The 26369-nt window shown below is 43.2% G+C and overlaps 2 protein-coding genes across 2 annotated transcripts; both read right to left on the bottom strand.

Moving 5' to 3' along the window:
• Positions 1 to 16369: 16369 nt before the first annotated feature.
• Positions 16370 to 17371, bottom strand: LOC124469414 (transcription factor Adf-1-like). The gene is made up of 2 exons (XM_047022691.1): positions 17110 to 17371; positions 16370 to 16899 (listed from the first exon to the last, which is right to left on the bottom strand). Exons 1-2 carry the CDS (start codon positions 17237 to 17239, stop codon positions 16703 to 16705), a joined length of 327 nt encoding a protein of 108 aa, XP_046878647.1. The 5' UTR covers positions 17240 to 17371; the 3' UTR covers positions 16370 to 16702.
• Positions 17372 to 23283: 5912 nt separating this feature from the next.
• nanos1 (nanos homolog 1) lies at positions 23284 to 25077 on the bottom strand. Its single transcript, XM_047018814.1, has one exon. It carries the CDS (start codon positions 24940 to 24942, stop codon positions 24262 to 24264), a length of 681 nt encoding a protein of 226 aa, XP_046874770.1. The 5' UTR covers positions 24943 to 25077; the 3' UTR covers positions 23284 to 24261.
• Positions 25078 to 26369: the final 1292 nt, after the last annotated feature.

Here is a 26369-nt window from a genome sequence, read left to right on the forward strand (position 1 = left end):
CATCAGTTGTCCACACTTCGGAATGTAGGATCCTGCCATCGTTTTAGTGTAGACAAGCTAGGATGAGGTTAAGTGGGCCTACTCAATCTGTGTCCTTAAAGAATGTTTTAATGGCCACTCCACAATAACAATTGTAACACTGTCATAGACACTGCACTTTTTTACAACTCTAACCTTGCCCTCTGGAAGGATTGATGCATCACCATAGCAACATTGACCCTTGAAGTCTCTTAGCAACCTGAGACCTGTGCTAGATTTATGGGTGTTTTCAGCTTGTTACAGCAGATTTATCCTCACAATAAAAAAGAACAACAATCTGCAGAAGCCATTAGGGAAGTCTAAAGAAAAGTCCTGGCCGAAGTAGGTTTAACAAGATCTCATACATGAGGGGAAGTTCAAAATGTGGTTGGCATTCTGACCTTCGCAAATTCATTCAACCGTTTTTTAAATTCACCATGTGGTTCAAGTTCAAGGTTTTGAACAGAAGGTTTTTGCTTTGTTAGTAAATTCCTGCTGAGGCCAACAGCAAGTCAGTTCACATGAAAGTCAACAACAAAACAACAAATGGACATTAAAAGTTAACTGTAGTTCTTGTAGATGTTAATAGAGCTTTTGGCCAGATTTAATAATTAAGTACCAACTACTCATTTTTTAGCTTGCCGACTACCATCTTTGAGACTCTTTAATATATGCATTTTAATTTAGTACATATTTTGTTTTCAAAGTAAACATTGCTTTGTGTGTAATAGTTCCTACCATTACTGTCTTTTTCCATTATTCGATGACAGACAACTTCAAAATCCTATTTTAACCATATCTTAGTTACCTGGATAGACATTAAATATATCAGTGGCACATACACTAACTATGTTGGGAAGCAAATGGTGACAAAAACCTTTTAACCTGAAAATCCCTGCAAGTCCCCCAAGTCAAGCATACCCCTGTAACATGTGAAAAAGTACTCCTAAAAATGTCACACTGTGTTTCCTATTGATCACCAACAGGACTTACAGTACAGCACAATACAATCACATGTAAAAACAAACTAAAAAGGATGTCAACAACACTGTATAACGTATTTCTGTGCGATGCTGAAACTCTTTCGCGTTGACAAAAATAGCCATTCTAACCCAAGGATTCCTCCCGCTACATGTATTGCTGCTCTAAACTTAGTGGGGATGGTCTGGTCAAGAGTCAGTGTCATGAGCACACAGATTAAGACAGATGACACAGAACAAGCGCTCACGGGAGGTGGCGACGGGGAAGAGGAGACAGAGAGATGGGAGTCTGGGGGCCAAGTCTCTGGTATTTAAAGCAGGACGTCTTCATTCCCACCTGCTGACGCAAGCAATCTCCTTCCATTCGCCACGCTTTGAGGTTGCATGACCTGCGGGGCTGTCCGGCCCGCTGGCTCTTCTCCAGGGTAGCCCGCGGTGCATCCCTAAGCAGGCTTGACCGACCCGTTGTCACACACACTGCGGTCAAGCCCTGGGCAGGGGGATTTGAGATGTGACAGGATAATCAATTTCAGTGATTCATGATCACCCCAAAGGAGGCAGAGCTGAGCAACTGGGCAGCTGAGCAGGGGGAGGGGGGGGGGGAGTGGGGGGAGGGGGGGGGGGGGGAGTGAGGGGAGGGGGGGGGGGGGGGGGCAGGGGGAGCCAGGGGGAATGCTGACAACACTGTCAGGTCGGTGGCCAGACATGCTGAAGTAGACTCCGCTGCTTACCAATGCTCCTGTTTCCTTCTGGCTTCTAGAAAGTCAGGGAGGCTTTCCCAGTATAGATTAATATAGTTAATAAGGATATTTGTTATTTTAGATTTTGTTTAGATTTTTTACAGTCCTGCCTACAGATCAGTGTATTAAGAGGGGTAATTTTATTATGTTACACATACTAAAGTAAAACTGTACAAAATACCTACAAAATATGATGCCTTATTATACAAACAGCGAGAGGTAGATGTAGTTACGTCTGCCTGGTGTCTCCTGTAGTGAGACGAGACTCACAACAGGCCAGGACATGCACACATGCATTGTGATGGAAGTTCATGCTGTGGAAGTCCATAAATGTGGAGTACAGTAGCTGGTACGGATGGGGTGTGAGGGGACTGTGTTTGAGGTCACGAGGTAGATATTGGTACCTCCCAGAGGTGGCATGTCTGGGAGGAATTCTATTCCACCTTCCTCCTAAACGGGAGTCAGATGGCAGGGCGGTTAGGGAATCGGGCGATTAATCAGACGGTTGCTGGATCGACTCCCGGCCGTGCCAAATGACGTTGTGTCCTTGGGCAAGACACTTCACCCTACTTGCCTCAGGGGGAATCTCCCTGTACTTACTGTAAGTCGCTCTGGATAAGAGCGTCTGCTAAATGACTAATTGAAATCCCCGGAAGCGCATCCCTGACGGCGGCCTGAACCTTCATCTCGAACTGAACACAAACTGCAGAGAAAGGAGTGAGTGTTGTAAGTTTAAACACATCGCCTTGTTCACTGTCTTGAAATACATAATGGAGCCCCCCCAAAAGTATCATTAGCCCCCCCAATTGCGTTTAATAATTCTTGTTTTTTTTCTTCATATTTTAAATCTAAATTTGTTAATTTCTCTTCCTAAAACCCACTAAAGGACACAATTTAAAAGGATATAAAAATATATATATTCTGGGGGAACATGCCCCCAGACTCCTCTAGTTTTGCTGGGTCACAGAAAAAATAATAGGTTTTATCTAGGGGGCTTAGCCCCCCCAAAAGTGGGAACCTAGATTTGCCCCTGGTAGAGAGCAATCTGTCTTGTTTGGTGACATAAAGAAATTAAAACATTACACAGTAAAACAATCACTAAGACAAATTACTTTATTGCACCTACCCATATTCTATATGCATCCATATTTACCAGTTGACCCTACTCCTAGTGTTTTGAAGTGACAAGCTGGCATTGTGTGTGTGTTTGTACGGTGAGGTTATGTTGTTGCAGGAATGGAACAGGTGTTATATACAGTAGGCCACACCGTGGGAGTTTCTCTCAAGGTAACCCAAGTCAAAGGAACCACATCCACTATGAAAACCGCTCCACCACTGTGCTATTTATCATCATTTAAAATCTTAAAGATATTGAGCTGAATGTCTCTTCAACTCGATAGCAGTTGCGGGGAATGAAACGTGTGACAAAAATGTCAGGCGTAAAGTGTGCAATAAAAGAAAAATAGTTAAAGCAGTTGGGCCTTGGAGTTTAGTCATATCAGGCAAGGTTTACATTTCATGTTTGGAAACATTGAAAATCTGACAAAAGCGTGTTGAGACCAGGGTTTTTTTTTCTCTTGGGTCATAAAAACTCTTGGGTCATAAAAGGTATTTTGGCCCTGACCAATCAATTAATTTTGTCAGTGGAAAATACTTGACATGTCATAAACAATTACACTTGACAAACACAGATATTTTATAATTGTATAATTTAAATACTTTACAAATACAGATTGCAAAACAAATTTAGAATGATTTGAGTCAAATGTACAGAAGAACGGCTAAACAATTTTTTTTACTATTGCAATTATTTGTTATTCACAAATATTACAAATACAATGACAAATAGTAATTAATCATATCAGTGCACAATGTAATCATTGTTATATATTGCAAAAATTTGCAATATACAAATAGCTACAATTACAGAAATCTGAACATGTGACCTCTTGATATTCAGTCAAATGCTCTACCACTGAGCTATACCCATCCCAATTAAACGCAATAACTGTGGTTACATGTGATGACAAGGTTAATAACAGGGCTGAGTGTTCACATTTCCAGTTCTGGAACGCTTTAAGGATTTGCGGATGTCGACCGTGGACATGTTCAGGAATAACTCGGTGATGAACTGGGCTGAAAGATAATCCTGTGACTCTTACCTTTCTTCCACATGCTGCTGAATCGTCGCAACAGCTGAGAATCCTCACAGATGTGGGTTTCTGCAGCTACACTGTAATGCCCCACTCGTAAACACAGCCTTGAGTTGAAGAAATTGAATCCAAGAGTCACTCCCTTGCCTTCTCACATTACACACTGCAAGTAAAAAAGAATACTTTATTCAATGGGAATATTTTCTGATACGTACATTATGCAAACAATATTGTATAACGTTGCTATCTTTTTTTCATTAACTGGTTTGTGTTTTAAAACTAAACAAAATGTTGTTTTTTCAGTAGTCACATCAACAGATTTGCTTTCTTTTATTATGTACTTTTTCTCTGATCTTCATCAGCAGGCTTTGCAGTCATAAATTAGAGGCTAGTTTCTGTGTCTCAGCTTGTTTTGAGGTCTCTTTGAGATCTGTGTGTTTGGTTTCTGAAGGTCACAGGCCCAGCCCAGTTAGAGAGCCTGGGCGGGAGGCCGTGGAGGCGTGGCTAAGCGGTAGGGGGGCGTGGCAAGGCAAGGCCAGCAGGAGAGTGGCTACACCAGCCAGACGCTAGCTGACCCCTGCAGAGACAAGGCCGCATCAAGTTGCGACCGGCTCCCTTTGAAAAACAGTCAAGCCCCACTTGAGTGATTGGCCATATGGGTAACAGTGCCATCCAAGAACCCCCCCACTGTGCCAACCATGGGTGGAAAGGGGGGGGGTAGGAGTGGGGGGGGGGGGCGGGGGGCATGGCACACTCTCATCTCTCCCCCCAACCAGCCCACAGGGGTAAAGTAACGTCACACATAAGTACCACCTCCTACAACACTGGTCTCCCACTGGTCAATTGGTTCTTGTTAGTTTTCCGTTTCCTAAGTGTAAGTGTTTAATGGTTTTCTCAGTGGGTGAGGAGGCTGGGTATATATATATATATATATATATATGTAGGTCGCTGTGTGAGGTAACAGGCAGGAGGCATTTTCATGTGCAAGCACACTTCACAGGGAAATATGACTGACCTTTAAATCATTTCAGATGATTCAAGCTTGGCCTGAAATGATAACCACCATTTACGACCTGTTAATATTTTTAATGAGCTGGAGGATTGCACCTAAAGGTATGTGCATTTGGCACCCCCGAAGTGATTTATGGAGCCGAACAGGACAACATATTTCACGTCCTGTTTTTTTTCTTCTCTTGCTGTGATGTGCATGACTTGCCTGGGTGACCCTGGTTAACATACCACAACACGAACAGAATAGGCAACGAACCCAAGCCATGTGTGACATCACATGTGCGTCCGTGGAAGTTCAGCAGGATACAGATACACTCACAGTCCAGCTCTTGCCCACTTTTACTCTCTCTCACCCTCTCTCTGTCTCTCTCTCTCCCTCTGTCTCCATTTCGTTCTCTCTTTCACTCTGTCCTACACACACACACTCACACAAACACACACACATATACAGTATAAATATATTGGATTGCAAAGCAACTGGTCAATTTGATCTGGCAACCGGCATTTCCTGTGACAGATACACACTGGGTAAAAGCATATGTAGGTGTCAACAGATAAAGACTCGTAAGTCACACGATGTGAAGAGAGAATGGCATCTGGCATATAGAAGACCCTGACGCCTTTTAGCGGGTATTCATAGGCTTTATTAAACCTTCCATTAAACATGTCAGTTAGACCAGTTAGAATATTGTCAATACTGAAGGTTTCCAACACGGTCCTTATATGTAAGAAACCTCAAATGTTTTTGACATTCTCTGATGAAGCATGCCATTCCTGGCTGTAGTGCTTACGTGATTAATATTCCCACAGTTGTTTAGGATCTAATAAATGTATAGTATTGTATTATTCAATTAATGCTCAAAACCACATCAGTGTGTTTGTAAGGAGATGGTTGGATGTGTAGATTCTAAGCAGGGCATTATGACAAAAGGCTCATGGATATTCTGGTGAGAAAGCGAGTTGTAAAATGATGTTGGCCTGTCCAAAGGGGCTTCTTATTGATTTATTTCATCCTGATAACAAGAGTTGTAAAGCTATTTTAAGGAATCCCCCCTCCACCGTCTACATCCCACCCCCTATCTGCCCCATCCTCTCTCTCCCACCCCCTGCCTCACCCAATCTTTCTACCTCACCCCGTCTCCCCCACCCCCTGTCTCCCCCACCCGTCTCCCCCCACCCTGTCTCCTCCACCCTGTCAAACCCACAGCTGAGCATCTCACCGCTGTAGCTGGTTAAGCGGCACTGAAACCTTTTCGCCAGAGTTGTAAATCTTTTCGTCTGATATTTTCTTTGATTCCCCCCCACCCCCACCCCCCCCCCCACCCCTAACCCACCTCCCAACTTTACCCTCGATTAGCTCACACAAAATTGGAGCCTGTTGTTTTGCAGTGTCTACAAGGCAAGGGTTTAAAATGGATAAGGAAGCAAAAGGGGATTTCAAATCTTATGGTGCAAATTTGTGCAAATTTAGATTCAGTTGTTTAGGTGTTGTGACCATTCACTTGTTTCGATGAAAGAAAGGGATTCCACTCAGACTGAGACAAGTCCAGTACATGTGTTCTTTGTTTCACATGGTCTTTTTTTCAAAAGTTTTAACACGCCCATCTGGTCTATGCCAAAGTCACTCCCAGGTCATACAGATTTTCACTTACTGGTGATAGAAGTTTAACTTTTCAATATTTCCTCAAAGATTTGTTCCATAGCTAGTCCTTCATGTGTGCATATGAAAGGTCCACCAGTTATGCACAAAATAAACGGTACATTTCCAGGTAATTTGTCTTGGTAATTTTGTACTCTTGTACTCACTGTGAAATATTTTACTGTTGATTGTTCATCTACAGGTACAGTCTTGCACTTTTTGGGGTTCAAGTTGTTTTAATTTGTAACTTGTATAACTGCATGCTCTTATGGGTCTTCCTTTGGCACTTGTTTAGTTTTTCACAATGTATGCTTCATGTTTTGGCTCCTTGCAATGTTTGGGACTACCTCGTTGTTATGATCAGTGACCTATGCTCTTTTGTAAAGCTCTCTCTTGGAAGTCGCTTTTGATAAAAGCGTCTGCTAAATGCATAAATGTAAATGTAATTCACTATTATAGCACTTTTTAGCTATTTATTTAACCAATGCAAGGCCTTGTCACAAACAACGTGGCAAGACATACCTAGCTAACATTAGCATTGTTTTTAAACCTGTTTGGGCACGGCTTTACACTCAGGTCAGTCCTAAACCAACATGTAATTATCGAAAGACTCACAAGTACACCAGGCTATGATCACAGTCTTGATCTCAGCGCTTAGAGTATTCGTTCTAAGTCGTGGATGGCGTGATCGTGATCCCTTCGTAACGAACATGTCTCAGGGAGGCAGGTGACACGGTCACTTCGCTGTTGCAAATCTTCCACGTCTCGACCGGCAGCACGTGTTCGGGAGGAGAGAGCCCGGAGGGAGAGAGAGAGAAGCGCCCAGGGCTCCGGACCACATGCGACCCTTGTTTGCTCAGCCAATTGCACCCCTACCAGGGCAACAGTAACATGAAGCACTTAACAGCAGCTTGACAAAGGTCATAAACAGACCCAAGGTGTTAAACAGGTGCTGGAGGGGAGACGGAGCGAGAGGGAGGGAGGACAGAGAGGTTGAAAGTGTTCGTGGAGGATAGGAGAGAGGAGAAAGAGAAGAGAAGGAGAAATCTTTATGGGGTTCATTGAGCGAACTTTGACCTCTCACTCCCAGCAGGACGGTGTTGTAATAAATTGCCGGTCGTTAAGGGTCTGGACACCTCTTGGCACTCACTTCAAAAGAGACTGGAGGTTCTGCCTGTTAGCTATGGATTTAGCGTGGCAGACGGACAGGTTAGGGTCCAATCGGCTTTTCATGCCTCCACATCTGGCTGGCAGCACCTTGCTGAAATTGAGACTTTGTGTCTCTTGATGTTTTCCTGTGACATCTTTATTAACGCTCACCGTTACCCATCCCTGCACGGTCACTCTCTCAGTCCTGCTTCTGCCTCATCTCCACCCCCCCCCGGTCTCCTCCACCTCCTACTCCTCCACCCCCCGCTGCCCCGACCCTCCCCGCACGTACGAAACCTTAATGTGAAACATTTGGGGTGTCTTCCGATCCCAGGTCCAGGCAAAGGTCCTGCTAAGTGGAACCTTGCGAACTCCTTCTCCTGGCCGAGGCGGCGGTCGAGTCCATCCATCTTGAGGGGCTGAGAAAAGAGGAGCAGAGTAGACAACGCTCCACACCTTGTCCACATTACCTCCGCCGGAGCCTTTTATGTTCCTCCTATCGATGAATCTATCTCGCCTGTGCCATGAGGTCACCGTCAAGTTATTGGTTAGCCTGGAAATGCCCTCCTCCCCGCACCCCCCGCTTGCCCCCCTCACCACAACTCATGTGGAAAGAAAACGAGGCGGCGGCGGCGGGGGCGGGGGGGAGAAAAAAACAGAGAAAAATAATTTTCAGTCTCTCAAAACCTGACCTGTACAGCCACCCTTGTAGTCACCATCTCCACACAAAGGGCCTGGCATGAGCGCCGTGCTTACTGCAGGGCCTTAACAGGTGCACATGCTGACTTGAGAGCCAGGGGAGACACATAAATTACACGCTAGGCCAAATCACACAGTACTGTTGCCGTGTTAATCTGCCAAGAGCTTTGAAGGCTAGGACAAAGAATTAGGAATTCACCCTGGGAAAAAATAACTGATGTACTGGTCACCGTCAAAACAAGAAAGGAGAGTTTGTTTTGACATTAACTGAGACAGGGACCATAACCCTAAGTCAGTTTCTGAGATTGTATTTGTTGTATTTAGTCGGTTACAAAATCAGTCTTGTTGATAGTTATATGGTTGTGAATCAATGTTTTGGATCAATTTGATTTGTGAATCTTTGAAGTATTTTCAGAAATTAGTTTAAACGGAACATGAACAAACGAATACCATTTCCTGCTCTGAATTTCCCCTTTAAAGTCGATCCACAGGAGATCAACATCTAGTAAATGAGGCAGGTTCCTCCAAGCCTACAGGCAAACACGCATCTGTGTCCTTTGTGATTTCCTTCCACATTCCCGCCGACAGGCAGAAGTCAATGATATCGGTGATTGCTCTTGGCCTCTGTGATGTCGGACAGCCGGCGAGCTGACATATGACAGGCAGGCTTATTGTAGAGGGAGGGCTGTGATTGGTCTCTGGGTAGCAGAGCTTGCGGGCCGGTCTACGGGGCCTGTCATACAGAGACAAAGGCCTCGCCCCAGACACAAGACAGCCTCTACATTGGCAGCCAGCACCTTGGAGCGGGATGCTGTGCTTAGAGGGCATGATGGCCTAGAGAGCCTCCAATACACACACACGCTAACAGACACCCACATAGAAACATGTACACACACAAACAGATAAACAGACACACAAATAAACACACAGTGAAACGTGCACACACACACACACTGTCAACAATAGTCAAATGTAATAATTAAATTGTGGCAATTAGTGGAAAAAGCAAGTGAAGAGGGTGTGTTTGTGTGTGAAAAAGAGAGTAAGGGTGAGAACGAGAGAGAGAACGAGAGAGAGAGAGAGAGAGAGCGAGAGAGAGAGCGAGAGAGAGAGAGAGAGAGAGAGCGAGAGAGAGTGAGAGAGCGAGAGAGAGAGAGCGAGAGAGAGAGAGACAGAGAGAGACTGAAGCACAGTGTGGAGGGGGACATTCAGCCTTTGTCTTTGACAGCAGATATAAATCATCACAATTATGGGCCAAGCCCAGTGAGCGGGGACAGGTCAGCATCAGCCCACCAGGTTCAAGGTGTTTCCTGTTCATCCATGCCAGGCAGGGCAGCCAGGACCTCGTGTCCAGGGACGGAGACGGGAATGTGCCACAGCTTGTGCTGTAGTGTTCACACAAGCAGAGCGACTGGGCCCTGCAGGACATGCTGTGGCTCACACTATCACGGTGGCTTGTGTACTTCGGAGGAACACTGGATTAGGAATAATGTCCCAATTATCTCAGCCCTTAATAATATCAGCCCTTTGTGTATGTGTGTTTCAAAATAAGCTTTTTTTTATACATGTTCTTTAAATGACTCTCCAACATTTGTTGTGCATTAGCAAAAAAACGTCATAAAGTAAACTTCAAATCAAAGCGAATTATTGAACTTCCTGGCGTTATATATGAGCACACATCCACTGCAGTTTCTTCAATCTTTTTTCTTTCTTTTTTTTTCCTTTTCTTCTTTTCTTTTGAGACCATCTGACTATTTTCCTTTTTATTCTCTTCATTCTTTATTTCGTTTTGTGAGCGTGTGTGTGTGTGTGTGTGTGTGTGTGAGGGGAGCACAGGACAGGGGGAAATTGGTGTAATGAATTTAGGGCACCCATGCTTGCTGATGCGATCCTCCCTCTGCAGCTCTCGGCCATTAATCTTCCGCACTCTGTCAGAACAAAATGTGCCCACAATAGGCAAAGGGGGAGCTCAAATTGACTACCAATTACGCGCCTGTGAATAAAGGATATGCAGCAGGGGGGTGGGGGGGCGCTCAGTATGGTTCAGCAGGAACGTTTATTTTAACCCCGTGAGCGCAGAAGCTTCAAGGCCCGGAGATGGAGTGTATCTCCACTCGAGGGTGAAGGCCCCTTCTTTCGTTTCCCCTCGTTTATCCGGCGACCTGGTGGTGGAGGTTGTTCTCACCACCATGGGGTAGAAACAGCCAGCGTGTATTTCACAGTGGTGATCTCTCTATCTCGTGCTCTCTGGAAAGCTTTCAGGAGATTGCTCTCCTTCAAAGTAAATATTTACTGTATGTTCGCAGACTCACTGTTTTGTTTTCATCACTGAAGTCTTTTGAAAGGGTGTCGCGGAAGGTAAAGAAGCATCTGACAAACCAGTGTGCTGATATCTCAGCTACGCATGATAATAATCAGAGGAGTCAGATGGCTGAGCGGTGAGGGAGTCGGACTAGTACTCAGAAGGTTACTGGCTCGATTCCCCGCTGTGTCAAATGATGTTGTGTCCTTGGGCAAGGCACTTCACCCTACTTGTCTCGGGGGGAATGTCCTTGTACTTACTGTAAGTTGCTCTGGATAAGAGCGTCTGCTAAATGTAAATTTAATAATCACATGTCTTCGCAAGACAAAACATCAAGTATTCAGCTGCACAGATTGTTCATATGTTTCCCTATTTTACAAAGGGTTTACTGACCCTTGCAGCTGAAACAGTTCATCCTTAATCAAATGTTTTTCTGTAATACATACATTTTTTAACCTTATGGTTTTTATTATCTTGGTGTTCATATGATTATCGTGGAAATATGACAAGAACTAATATGCCTTCTAATCACAGCTGATTACATTCATGGGTAATTTAGCTATTGGAAGTATTGGCTCCTTTGAATTAAACCCACACCCTCTTAACAAGTCCATTACACGAAGGGTGTGCATACGTTTGCTCCAAGAGCATGAACACAAGCAGAGGATAAGTCAGATGTCTTAACGAAGTTTGACTTTCAGGCATCAAAAGCTTAAATATGAGCCTGCCTGATGTTATGCAGAGTTTACAATTCCTCTGCAAAGTTTCACAGCTAAAATAACAGGTTTGGAGGCTGTTTGTTGTTGAAATGTGTGCTTGTGGCTTTGGGGGAATTTTTCAACACTCACTGAGGGAGAAATGCCTGGAATGAGGTGGGAGATATGTGATACTGTACAATCTATCAAACTAGTTTCTTTTCCACAATTAGCTGTTGCGTGCATTGGGTTTTGAAAGAGGTAAGAATATTTGGCTTATCTAATATTATGAAGGGGGGTGTGATGCACTGGCTATTGCCATGGCACTTAGTGAGCTGACTGACGGTCATAGATAGCGAAAGTATGGTGTTGCAGAGAGATAGAGAGATAGAGAGATAGACACAGACACACAGACACACAAACAGACAGACAGACAGACAGACAGACACACACAAACAGACAGACAGACCCACAAACAGATACACAGACACACAGACACACAAACTGACAGACACAAACACACAGACACAAACAGACAGACAGAACGATGTCTCCCTGTCAGTGAGCAGATGGATGACGTTGTGTTGGGAGATGATAGGAGTTTAGTCAGCCAGTTGGTCGGGGTCACCTAAAAGTCATCCATTAAAGGTCTTTATTCGAAGTGGCAAGGAACAAGCACCAATCCAGTATATCCCCTGTCCCTCTCTGTATCTCTTTATCAAACAACCAAAACCAGCACGCAGGGTGAGGTGGGAAAGAAAGTCATTCTGGCCTGGTGGGTTTGGGACTGCGATGGATATGATGTGGAGATTAAATCCATGGACAGAAGCCTGGAAGGAGCTGCTGCATGTTATGATGCCAAGTCTTGATTTCTCTGTCTGGTTGTGATCGAGACCACACTGCCACCTACTGAAATCGGAGGTCTGGGACTAGCAGGTTTCAGCTCGCAGAATTATCCACTAAAATCTAAATTTCAATGCTTTATTTGCTCATCAAACCAAGGTGCCCAGACAGCACTTCTTTTGTATCCTCACATGTGTTTGTTCCATGTTACATTACATTACACACATAACATTTACATTCTTATTTATTTAACAGACACTTTAATTTCACAACTGTACTTCCGTGTCTGTACAAGGGGAACCACGGAATCATCTTTCACGTTTTCTAAGAATAAACACCCTCCGCTAAATTAGCTGAGGTAGGTTTGGGCGCCCCCAAGGCCTTACCTGGGTTCAAATCCGATCCAGGCCTTATGTTACATGTCATCCCCTCTCTCTCTGCCTATTCTATCTTGCTGTGAACATTCAAAAGAAATAAAGGCATAAATATACCTAAAAATATATCTCAAAACTGACACAAGTTACGGGTGCTGATCTGTTGGCATCTGTGAAGGCCTGTGTGAGACTACTTGTAAAAAGGGGCTCCGCAAATAAAAATTTGATTTGATTTAATCGAACTAAACAGAGATCCTGAGCAGGGCTGCGTACCACGTCTCCCTGCTGGGAGGCCTCGAGGAGGCGGTCTCTTCTCTTGTCGGCCTGCTCTGAGGGAAGGAGACATCAATCTCTCACTAATTCCTTCAAGTGTGAAAGGGTCCTTGTGGTCCAGGGCTGTACGTATTGTAACAGGGGAGAAGAGGAGGAGAGGAGGAGGAGAGGAGGGCCCAGGATCCAGGCACCGTGGTCCTGCAGGGGCCACCTGACAGGGAACCAGATGGCGGCAGCATTACCCCAACAAAGGCTATCTAATTAGGGGGACAATGGAGGGAGGGTGGAGCAGCCTGCCAAAAGCCGGCATGATGGAGGGATGGAGGGATGGAGGGAGAATGAGGGGGTAGCCGGGCAGGCCGTCTGGGACCGATGCTAGTCAATTGCCTACCTACCCTACCCTCCCCATACACACACATGCACCCACGTGCGTGCACACACACACACAAATACACACACACTCCCTCCTCACCCCCATCCTCCTCCTGGCAGCAATATAAAGGCCTATGACTTTATTACCTCTCATTAACACACATTAGACCACTTGAGCCCCCTGAATGGCGATGACAAATTGAATTAAGCATTTGGAAATAAGTCAGTCCCCACCCATGGCCAGCCTGCCACCATATTGCGCTAAACATTCATGGAGGGAAACCATAAAAAAGCCTGCTATTATGTCTTTGAGAAGCTGTGAATGGTTAAATTCCCCTGGAAATGATGGAGATACCCGGGCCTGTGAGATGAGTTAAGCCTGGCGAGTTAAGTGTGGTATATTATGGAATGTAGCAGATGGTTTAGTCTTAAAAATACTTTTTATTTGAGCTTTAGTATTGTGGAGTGGGGTGATTGGGATGACAGGGATTGATCAAATGTAACATAACTAATTTTAGTTTTTAGTGATTTTAGTAAGCAGTCTACATATACTTTGCAAAACTTTGCAAAAAAATTTCTAAATCTAAAACCCAGACACAATCTAGTTCCTACTGTTGTACATAAAGTACTATTTAATTAATAGTCATTTAAGTAATTTATGTAATAGCCTATTAAAATTATAGCCAGTTGAGACAAATTAATCACATGAAATTATAAAATTAAAGTAAACAATACCCAATTTTCTTACATTTATATTTATGAGTTTGTTTATAACAGGCCAGATGCATGGTTGTGCATGTACAATTACAGGACTCCTTCAGTTATGAAGGCTGGCTAAGGCTGACATCTTGTGGAACTTAGTGACACTGCTCTGATTGCAGCAAGCATACTTACCCATGGCCAATCTTTTTGCAACAACGGATGTTTTGGTGTTGATATTTACAAATGTCTCGAAACCATTTTCTATTGGTTAGATAGTGCTACGCTGTCAACGCTGTGAGATTAAAACACGTTTTAATCAATTCCGATCGTTGAAGATGATAATTATTATAAATATTTATTCAGAAGATGTTTTGATCCCAAGTGACACGATTTTCACCTTCAGACATCTGAACATGCAGTCAAATGCTTTATATGGAAGCAAAAATCAGTGACATAATGTTTATAATTTTAACAGGCATTGAACACTTAATATTGAAATTTAAACAACACCGAATGTGTTGGTTTTAAAATTCACCTCTTTAAAAATATTTTTTTTATTTTTATGTATAATGAAAAATTCTGATCCAAAAATGTAATGTTTGGAAATTCCGGTAGCTCAAATTGGAACTATGAAATTCAAATCTCAAAAAATCTATAACAAAAATAATAAGAATCAGATATTCAAACAAAACTGAATTCAGGCTGATCAAATTGAAATACTGAAATTCAGATAAAAAATTAGCATTTTGGGGATCAGAATTTTGCTGTTCGAATTGGAGCTACCTGAAATTCCAAACCTTAAATAATTGGATCAGAATTTTACATTTAAATAAATGCATATTTCTATTTTGGCCCTGATATACTGGGGATCTTCAGGCCCAATCCAATCTCAATTGGCCCTGAAGTATGGAACCCTGGCCCTCCCAGAGAACTGCATCATCCCTGGAGCAGCGCCACATGGACCACTACCACACGTCTTCATGGGTGATGTGGCCTTTCCTCTGCGGAACAACCTCCTAAGCCCCCTCCCTAGGACTAACCTCTCCAGGGAGAAGAGAATGTTCAACTACCTCCTCAGCCGAGCCAGGTTGACAGTCGAGTGTGCGTTTGGTATTCTCTCCAGCCAGTGGAGAATGTATTGGCACTTGGTTGGCTTTAACCCAGCAAAGGCGGAAGTCTGTGTGAAGGCCACCTGCATCTTCCACTACTGCATCCGGAAGTCCAGGAGAGGGGCCAGGAGATGTCCCGCAGCCCCGGACATTGATATGGACTTTGATATGGACTTTGATATGGACATTGATATGGACATTGATATGGACTTTGATATGGACATTGATATGGACTCTGATATGGACATTGATATGGACATTGATGTGGACATTGATTCACTTCACACTAGTCACTTTAAACACTGTCACTTTAAGCTATAGGTGGCACTATCAGTAACATCGCACAACTGTACTTCACTGTACTTCGACATCAGGCTCCTGTATGGTCATTGACATAATCATTGATTGACCTCTTAATACATCTTCTTGTGCTTTTTGTTTTGGCTACCCGCAATGCTTTGGGACTATCTTGTTGTTGTTATTATCAGTTACCTATGCACTTTGTAAAGCTCTCTCTTGGAAGTTGCTTTGGATAAAAGCGTCTGCTAAGTGAATACATGTAAATGTAATAGTTACTTACACACTGCCACTTTCAGCTGCTGGTTGCATTATCTGTAATTTTGCATTATTACTCATTGTACTCCACCTAGGTTAGAATAGGTTATGGGGTTGTAATAGGTTTTATGTGTATTTAGGGGTAGTATAATGTATTATTTACTGTTATCTGTATATTTAGGAAGTTTTAGTATTTAGTGTTAGTATAGTGTAATATTTATTGTTTGTATATTTAGAAAGTTTTACTCATTTAAGCTTAGCATAGATGTAAATTATGTTCTGTATACTTATATGTTATGCCAGGTGTTTGCGTTGTCTTGTCTTAAGAATTTCAGTGCCCAGTCTGACCTTGTGTTGTTCTGTGTACCTGACAATGAAATACCTGAACTTGTCCCGGCTATGAGGGTCTGTTGCTTTGCAGAGGGATCCACGAGTGGGCAGCAACAATGCTGCACATGCAGCAATTCGTGTGAGGGACACATTCACTGCATACTTCAATGCAGAGGGTTCAGCGCCCTGGCAGCAACATGTCATATGGCCTGTGGCATTGAAAAACCAAAGGCACTTTTAAGAGCTCACCAACATTAATTTAAAAAAAAAAAAGCTAAAGGTTCCAGGTTATTTTCATAATATATAAGCTTAAATCATTGTGTGGTCATGTTGTTTTCTTCATTATTAATTTTCACTACCAACCATTCATAGTAAACAATCGTATCTTAATACCTATCAGCCAAATTCAATAAAAGACACAAAGTTCCGTCAGCGACCATTTCTGTTTTATTACACGTCACTGTGTGGCATGCATCTCCGCCTCCGCCTCAAAAATCATGCGGTGAATATTCAATTTTAATTCTGCCCGCTTGGCTGGTGGGAGTCTTTTGAGCGCAGGTAGAAGGCTTTTAAAAAAAAGGTAATCCTCATCTTCTGCTTGAGGAGGTGGTTGAGAAGCAGGTGCTTGTGCTTTTTCGAGGGCACCAAGAATCCTCTCCTCAAATGATGACAGCCTCTCTTTCCGCACCCTCTTTCGGCCAAAAGATGCTGGGCTCTGGATACTCAATGTAGCCTGACTAGCATGGGAAGCTCTGGCCTTACTGGCAGGGGATTCTGGCTCGCTGTCTGGCTGTCTGCTCTACCTCCAGAAATGGAGCCAGGAACCCCATCAAAGCAGCATACTTCCAGGATTTGTGATTAGTCAAGCCTCCACTCCTGCTCAACTCTTTCTCTCTGTTCTTCTCCCTTTCGTAGCTGTCCAGTAAAAAGTTAAATTTTTCTTTGCAAACCTCAGCTAGAAAGAAATTATTTGAAAACTGTTTAATAGACATATACGTTGACATGTGTAAAAACGTTTTTTTTACATTAATCGAAGTCTCTGCTAATCAGTCGATATGACTAGTAGGGAGTCTCAGCCGGGCTAGCTAGCTTAGCTAGTTACCACAGAACGAAGTAACAGAGAGCTAATGTGACAAGACTGAATTTGAAAGTACAAAAAACCCACCAGGAGCACCGACAACATCGGCGACCCTGCGCCATGCATCATTCTTTTTGTTAGCGTCTACGTATGAAAACAGAGACTCGTCAAACAGGACTGGGTGCGCAGCCACACAAACGATTAGTTTCTCCTCCATCTTGAAACTGGTAGCTAGAAATGTTTACCATGGTTGCTACATTACGAAAAACAAGAAAACAATCCGATTGGCCATTTTGGCCTAAATCGGATTGGCCAAAATCACTCCTCATTTGCATGAAGTGGAGAAAATCGCAACTCGATCGCGTCGTGTCTCTACCCACAATGCACCACGTAAGCGATTCGCCGAGTAGCCTGGCTCAATAGAAAATGAATGGAAAACATGTTGTCGCTTGCATCGCGTCGCTGCAATGTAAACACACCGTAAGGAGTCGTACTGACCGTAGGGAGTCAGATGGCTGAGCGCTGAGCGGTGAGGGAGTCGGGCTAGAAATCAGAAGGTTGCTGGATCGATTCCCCGCCGTGCAACATGATGTTATGTCCTTGGGCAAGGCACTTCACCCTACTTGCCTCGGGGGGAATGTCCCTGTAAGTCTGGATAAAAGTCTCTGCTAAATGACTAAATGTAAAGTTATGAAAATCTCGAAACGCTTGCATCGCGTCGCTACATCTCGCAACCGATTCGCCTGGCTCCATTGAAAATGAATGGGAAGTATTGCGTCGCTGTAGTGGAAATGCACTGTTACTTTCGAGGAGAGAGAGGGCCTTCAAGCATCTGTTCATGCATAAAAACTGTTCGTCCACGTGATGTGGTGGTGTTGTGCATTGCGGATCTGTTTTGGAAAGCATAAGCTGACCGTGGAGAACAACGACCCCTAGTGGTCAACAAACAACCTTGCGGCTCACCTCTCCCTATGGAGGAGAGGATCACTCTGAATTCCTCCTTCCAAGGTTGCTACGGTTTTTTTTATTTTGGGAAGTTTTCCTTTGTCTTTATGAGATTCAAGTTGGTTATAGTTGCTTATTTGTGGGCATCTGTAAACCCTATGTGACATTGCTTGCAGACAGGGCTACACAAAGAAAATGCGTGAGATTTGATTCAGGTCCCTTGCAGTCAAGTAGACTCCTAGACCGACGAGCAAAGATGCATATTGAGTACTGCAGTTCATCAATTTCTACATCTGCATAAAACATGTTTAAAAATGTAGTATTCCCTTGTAAGATTGCAAAGATTGTAATAGGGTAGAGTGGTCTTTAATTGAATGCCAATTCATAGTAATGATGACAAAGCATTATCCTCATAATATTGCATTAAAACCCCATATAGTTTCATTTTATTTTAAAGTGTACTTTGACATATTAACTGAAAATGGCTTTCACTATCAAAATTACGTTTACATTTAGTCATTTTAGCAGAAGCTCTTATCCAGAGCGACTTACAATAAGTACAGGGACATTCCCCCTGAGGAAAGTAGGGTGAAGTGCCTTGCCCAAGGACACAACGTCATTTTGCTCGGTTGCCGAACCGGCAACCTTCTGATTAATAACCCGATTCCCCAACCGCTCAGCCATCTACAGGAAAATTGTCTTCAATCCCTTCTTTATCAACTTCCCAACACTAGATGGTGCTGCAGTACAAGGGGATGTTACACTGACATACCATAATTTCGATCTGTAAATGACACCATAGAAACAGCAGATGTAAAAGGCTGCCATTTGGGAGTCTTACCGAGGCGTAATTGGATTGAGCTTCCCTGTGTGCTGTTCCAATGTTGACCTGCAGGGGGTGATGTTGCTGCATGTTTCAGGCATGGCAGTCGTCAGGTCTTATTTCCTATAAAAGCTATGCTGTGGCTAGGCCTGGTATCCACCTGGAAGCAGTACAAAAGCACGGTTGTGCAGGAAGCTTTTGCAATTTCCTCTCGCTTGCGTCACAAACGTGTTACTGTGCCTCTCACCCCAAACCACAACCACATGGAACGTTGATGCAGCTCTGGAATTTTCCCACTAACACAAATACATACGGACAAGACTTAGGAACTCTACTGAGGCACTGAATGTATTCCAACTTTTCTTAAATGAGATGTGAAAATAATTTGCTACTATCTCCACACTTGCAGTTTGGAGACATGCCATCAAAGATTGGGTGTGGTTTCTCATAATGCTTGATAACGGTTAATTAGGAAATGCTGTTTCAATTACTGTACCGCAACTGGCATAACTGCAGTCATTTCACAGGCCCTGCCTACTCAAACCCTATTAAGAGAAGTGTTCAAAGCAAAACTAACACGTTGTTAACCATTTGTTGTTTCTTAAGCGGTATTTGCTTTCACAAGTACACAAAATTGTCGTTTAATTTCAGGTGACGTCTGTTGATGCTACCTAACATCTTCCAGTTCAAACACCAAGAGCTGGGTAGTTTTATTTGAAGGAACCAGAGTGAATGAATGATCCAGGCAAAACAACGTAGGGTGTGGTGGGAGAGTTCTGTGGTCTCCGAAGACCCGGGATAATAGTAAGAAGAGCTGGAGTGGAGAAGGAGGAAGGCAGGGAGGCAGGGAGGCAGGGAGGGAGGGAGGGAGGGCTAGGAGGGATGTCATGGTTGTGTTCATGGTCCCAGACTGACTGGTGTCAAGTGTGTGTTGGGGTTGGCAGATGAGGATGCTGTTTTGAAACTTTTTACACAGTTTTTACTGTTTTCTTCACAGTTTTTATACTGTTATTATGTTGGTATTACACTTATGTTGTTATTACACTGTTATTACACTGTTATTATGTTGTATTACACTGTTGTTACACTGTTACAGGCATACATTAGGGAGATGTTCAAAATTGTCAAAATCAAAAAAGGATTCCTGGGCAATGCGCTGCATGTCTATCGTGTGTTTTTTGCATTAATGTATTAATATGATGTGAGGTCCAGTTTCCAGCGTGACACTAAAACAGGTAGTGGCTACTTTTTACTTAACTATATGTCAGAGCCCATACTTCTTTACTTTAACTTGAAAAGTTGTAGTCTGTACTTCAACTTTGACCAGAGTCTATTTAAACATGAGTATCTGTACTTCTACTTGAGTGAAGGATGTGTGTTCTTTTGCCATGGATAAAAAAGTCTGCTAGATGAATAATGTGGATGGTTTAGTGCAGTGCATGTGTATTGAGGTTGTTCCTTTTGGCATTACCTTCACATCTAAACTCAGTAATGACTGTCCATGCAGTTGATCTTTGTTGAACAAGGATGTTTTTGTAGTACTCTGCATCGCCACAAGGGGAATTTAGTCACTGAAGAGTCAAGAGAGAACAAGGACCTTGTTATAGTAAAGATATGAACCTTTCAGACAGTGACAGCAATTCCGTTCATCTGGTGGGGTGATTTTACACCTGTGTGATCGAGTCCACTGTGTAAGCTATAATGTGTGTGAACATCGTTTCAGAACATAAATTTGCTCTTCTGATCCTTGATATTCAGCAGTACATTCCATATGTACAATTTGGATGAAAGTGTCTGCTAAATGAATCAAATGCAACATCTCAGGATATTAATATTAATATGAGGGTGTCCTTCTCACCTTCTTCCTACCCTCCGGTTCTGCTGTTTCATTCTACCCTCATGGACCATCTACAGAAGCAAGGAACTCTGGGGGAACCAATCCATGTTTAACGTTGAACAGGTAGAGCAAATTCTCCTGTCTCATATTTTCATGTGTTTTTTACGATGGTGCCGATGTGTGTTTGGTGGGGGGGGTGGTCGACATGCTTCTGGTTCTGTGTAGCAGAAATAGCGAGCCGTGTGATTGTGTGACGTGTCAGAGTAACTAGTACAATCTGGTTCCTACCTCGCATGGCAGCTTCCAGAGAAGCAGCACCTGGGTTACAACTGAGGGAGGAACGGCTCGCTAGGAGCGAGGCCTCGCTGCTTTGATCATCCCGTGTTTTCAGGGGATGGCTGTAGCTCAGTGGTCGGGCATTCACCTGTAGATCAAGAGGATGCAGGCGCTAATCCCTCGCTGCAAGGCCCTCTGGATGAAAGTATCTGCTGAACGAATACATCATGTAGTTGTTATCCATCTAGCCGTGAGGTTGGGATGAGTCCGGCAGTGATCAGACCGTGACAAAAACAAGAGGTTTGAAATACGACACAGACAAACTTAACAAGACGGGAAGGATGTGGGTCAGTGGTAGAGAATTTGACTGCAGTTTAAGAGATAGTGGCTTGAAATTTCATCCTGTATGTCATTTTGAATCAAAGGCTCTTAGGTGGTGTAGGCTGTAAGCTGTCTGCAGTATAATATATTGACTATCATATTTGTTCTGTAGAATTCACAGAATCTGAGGTATTACCAGGCTGATTATTCTGTGTCAAAACGCACAATAACTTACCAACACCCAGTCGTAATCCTACTATGAGAGTTTTATGTATCTCATGAATGGTAAAACTAACTACATTACGCAAACCCTGTCTGCAGAGCAGCTAATGGGCAATGGTGTTTGGGGAATAAGGCCTGTTAGACGGCCATGTTGGTCTGAAATTATACCCGCCAGCCTTCTGCACCACTGTTCTCTGCAAGATAAATCCCTGTTGCACTTAGTATTCATCCATTTTTAATGCTGGGGCCTCAGCTGGAGAAGAGAGCAGAGGGGAGGGAAGAGAGGGGAGGGGAGAGAGGGGCAGAGGGGAGGGAGTAGAGAGAAAAATGGGAGGCAGAGAGGAGAGGGAGAGAGAACTGGAGGAAGGTGTGGGTGAGTCTGCCCCAATGCAGAGAGGAGGGAGAAGGGATGAAACCGTCTAAAAATGGATACATGTAAAACTTCAGGACCCAAACTGAATCTGTTTGCAACAGAAGCCAACAGGTGTTGTTGTAGCTTTCTACTTTATATAGAAAGCCCATCATATTTTCTGTCATCAATTCATTTTTGTTTCTTACACAGTGACAGTATGCGGCCTCACTGTGGTATCAGATATGGGTCTTTTGTTACTGGGAATCAGGTCACCAGGTTATCATACCTCTGCAATATAATGAGGTCATACTGGAGCATTGTAATGGTGTCACACAGGTTCATGACAAGTATTTGTATCTTGGAATACTGCCGGACTTGGATCTCAGCACTGCCCTCCTCTTCCCTTTGAATTCCCTCTTTCTGAAATGGACTCAGAACTGATTAGTTTCAACTGCCTGACCAGATGGGAGGTGGAGAGGCAGGGGGAGTAGTTCACTAGTCTTCAGAGCAAACATGATCCGTTTTAATGGCTAGGCTCCGGCCTAGACATTCCAGGGTGGGCAGGCTTCATAAACAACAGGCAAGTACACTGGACAACCATAGGGCTTTGTTCTGGTCTGAAATGGGCTCTCTGCCTGCTCTTTATAAACTTCAAGATAGGAGGAATAGAGCTTTCCATCTGCTCAAGTAGGAGTAATTAGGTTGGAACCTTAGAGGGACATGACAGGGCAAGGGAAAGAATTGAATTTTGTACAAAATGGTGTCATATGATATTGAAGTAAGATGAAAAAGATACCGCTTGGAAATTCAGTAATGATGGTGGTTCTATGAAGTTTGTCAGTTAAGAGTCGGTTAAGATTCAAGCATGACTTGAACTTGAGATGAACATGTGTTAAATATAAATAACAAAATTCAACAAGTGTTTTATTTTCTTGTTCATTTAATCAAAAAGCTCTGTTAAAAGTGGCAAATTCTCAATTGCTTGCAATATAATCCATTCTCTTGTACACTCTCAAGAATGTAACATTGAACAACTAAACTTAAAAAGTATGGGTATCATTATTTACAGACAATCACCTTTGGGTGAACAACGCTTAAATCTTCTTGGAAATTCACTTCCGTAATGCTTGATGCAAGAAAGGAAAAATACAATTATGTTATACAAAGATCAAAAATACTATTAAAAACCCTTATAAATGGCAGCACTGTTATTATTAAACTGCTGTTGACATTTCACATGTAAGTACAAAATCCTGCTGAGGTAGCACCCTCTGAAGTCACTTGAAATGTTCAAATACTGGATAAACATCACTCAACTTATATACAGTATACAGCTCCTTTCTTACTTCATTAAACTGTATTCCTTTGGTAAACATTACTGTCAAATGTGCAGTCCTGCAAGTGACACTTGTAATCGTACATTCACAATATTTCTGCATCTTTTTTGGATTGATTCTGGTAAATAATGCAAATAAACAGGGGTAATACATTGTTTATGAAAAGCTTGTTTAATAACAATCATTTGCGCTTGTCTCTATCCTTTGTCCTTTGCTGAGCACTCAGTTCTCCGGTGAACATTTTATAGGACATTGTCAACAACAACTTTATATTGCTGTTATTGAAAAATGAAAGTCTAATGAAAGAAATACTTTAAAAAAAAAGCTTTATCCAGTGTGTTACTCTATCTTCAGAATGTAAACATTAATATAATCTATATTGGGGTACTGGCTGTTCATGAACTCGGGTGATGACTGTCCGTGACATTGGAGTTGAAAATTATTTGGCTTGGCAACACTGATTATGGAGTTACTCAGAGAACAGGGGGCATAACAGAGGCTACATTGTGTTGTTGAGGTGGGAGGGGGGTCTACACATATTAAATGTCAACTTCAGAGCGAGCTGGAAATGATGTGGTGCACGAGCAGGCAGAGAGAGGAATGAGGAAACGGGGGTTATACCCTAGTCATACATACAATTTGAATGTGAATAGATTTCATTAATTGAACATTCTTGAGCTTGTTTAATGGCAAACATAACTTTGGTTTTCAAAGACAGATAAACAAGTAAGCTTAGCATACGGTAAAGAATACTTGTGAAAACATGACAGTCACACCCGCTGCAAAACTATGTCTTCCCTACACGGAACATCCTTCTCATCTCTCATTTATTCACACGCTGCGATTATATGTGATCTCATATGAACAATCATATGGCTACACACTAAGAAAGATATAAACGTAAATTATAACTCATAAAATAAACTATGTGAATAAAGTAACTATAAAAATATACCAGATCTTGGAAAACAAGAATATAATCCATTTTAGTTTTTTTTGTTTTGTTTAAGAAATCATAGCCTTATCAGTTTGGACTGAGATATAAGCTATGGCCGCAATCGAAACAGTCATCTGAAAATTGTTCAGTGCAATTAAATTTAGTTTATTTAATCGTTAAAAAATCTCTCTAGAATATTTTCATTCGCTTACCACCCACTGCCCTACCTCCCTTTAATGGTCTCTGGGATGGTTGATCTTTGGAGAGTGGACAGTACTTAATTGTGTGGGCATTATCCCCGTTAGCACTGCAAAGGGGACAGGTATATGCCCGGAGAATAGGGCACACAACCCTCCCGTCCGGAGTCTTCAGAACGTGGGAGCCGTACACCTCCTCCGGCGCACCGTTATTCCGGCAGAAGACGCAGATTTTGGGCTCCTGTTTATTCCTGGAAGTTGGTTTGCGCATCTTCCTCTCCATGCCGAACAGATCAAATCCCGCCATGCTTCCCCCAAGACTCAAGTCCCTCTCTGGGAACGGAACACCAGCGATTTGGTTTTGAAACGGGTTAAGGATTGAGAAGCGCTCCTTCAAGTCAAGGATGGTGGTAGGTGGAGGGCTCGCGGACGGACAACAGCAGTCCAGGCCCACCGCTTCACCGCTGGCCGCGATTACGCACGCACATGTCGGAGAGTCATCCAAGCCCAGCGTTGCTTTCAGAGACTCGGTGATTGAGTTGGGACTCTGTGGCATACTGTGCCTGTTATTCTTGGTGACCAACGTCGATAGACCAAGATAGTCGTTCCAAAAATTGAATGTGTAGTCATAGGGGCTTCGCGCATTCAAATAGTTATGATTGAGAAAATCCATGTTCGCTTGCTTTTCTTCAAAATAAACAATGTAATCCTCTAAGTTTCTGCAGTCACAGTTCACAGTTCTTTTCCAGAATTTTTGGTAGACAGCGACCGCTCCAGTGTTTTGTGTATGAACGCTTGTACGACAGGCTTGCTGCTTATAAAGAGAAGGAAAACTGAAAGAAGGGCGGGGCTCTTCAAACAGAGTTTATGATCAGGTTGAGGGCATGCGTCCCCGCGGCTGTGCCTTATACAGGAGAATACTTCACCCTATGTTGATACCTAGGCACATTTACAGCGTTAAAGCAGCTCACATTCCGCTATGCATACACTAGTTGTCAAATACAGAGATGTATGTAATGAATACAGCTAGCAGTTTTGCGCGTACCCGGATAATGTGTCTTCATAGAGCGATCTTTTAGAGCGACACGTTCCTCAATCAAGTGAGCCTAGTTCTTTGTTTGCTCTGCATAGTTTAACCATAACCTGCGTGTAGATGGTATAATGTTTCTGTAAATGCTATAACTAGACTTGAACTACAACTTTTTATTTTAACAATCACATCCTTTGTGTTAGATTTCTAGTTTTCACTCGACGTTTGAAAAAGAAATGTTGGCATAGGTTACAAATGTTATAGCACAGATTGGGCTGTACGGCGTTGTGATTAAGACATTATGATTAGTCCCTATCCTCACACAACCATGTTAATGTCCATATACACTGGTTTTAATCATGGCCAGGAATGTGAACTGTATGGAGTTGAATGGGCTTGTGATACTTTGTCAGTGGATTTAGTTTAGTGCTCCTCCAGTGTTCCTGCTGGGGTTTTGGCACTGTATGAAAAGCCATGTTCGTCAAGGCACATTGTTCCCTAGGCTCAGGGCTGAATACAGGGAAACTGTATTGCCCTTTGAGCCACCCTCTCAAATTCCCCTCCTTGAAAGAGTAGGCAGAGACCCAGGGATGCCCAGCTAGTCCCCCTGCAGTCAGAAGTCAGTCACGTTGACACAAAGCATTTTGCACAATTCTCCTCTATTCAGAGACTGGAGAGACTGGGAACACAGACCCGAGGATAAGCAGTACCGACCCGCTGCTAGGCAGCTGTATCGCCACACCAAACACTAACGACAATGTGGACTCTGAACCTCGGGACGGCTCAGGTGCTTGGTGTGGAGTCAAGTTAACGTTTACACTTAGTCATTTAGCAGACGCTCTTATCCAGAGCGACTTACAGTAATTACAGGGACATTCCCCCGAGGCAAGTAGGGTGAAGTGCCTTGCCCAAGGACACAACATCATATGGCAATCAAACTGGAAACCTTCTGATTAATAGCCCAGGTCCCTAACCGCTCAGCCATCTGACTTTAGGTGGTTGGTGATCCCCTGTATGGGATTATTATCAGAGATCTGTATGATGATATAGACAAAGGTTGTGGGATGCAC

The sequence above is a fragment of the Hypomesus transpacificus genome, chromosome 1 (genome assembly GCF_021917145.1).
Source record: "Hypomesus transpacificus isolate Combined female chromosome 1, fHypTra1, whole genome shotgun sequence".
Classification (NCBI taxonomy): domain Eukaryota; kingdom Metazoa; phylum Chordata; class Actinopteri; order Osmeriformes; family Osmeridae; genus Hypomesus; species Hypomesus transpacificus.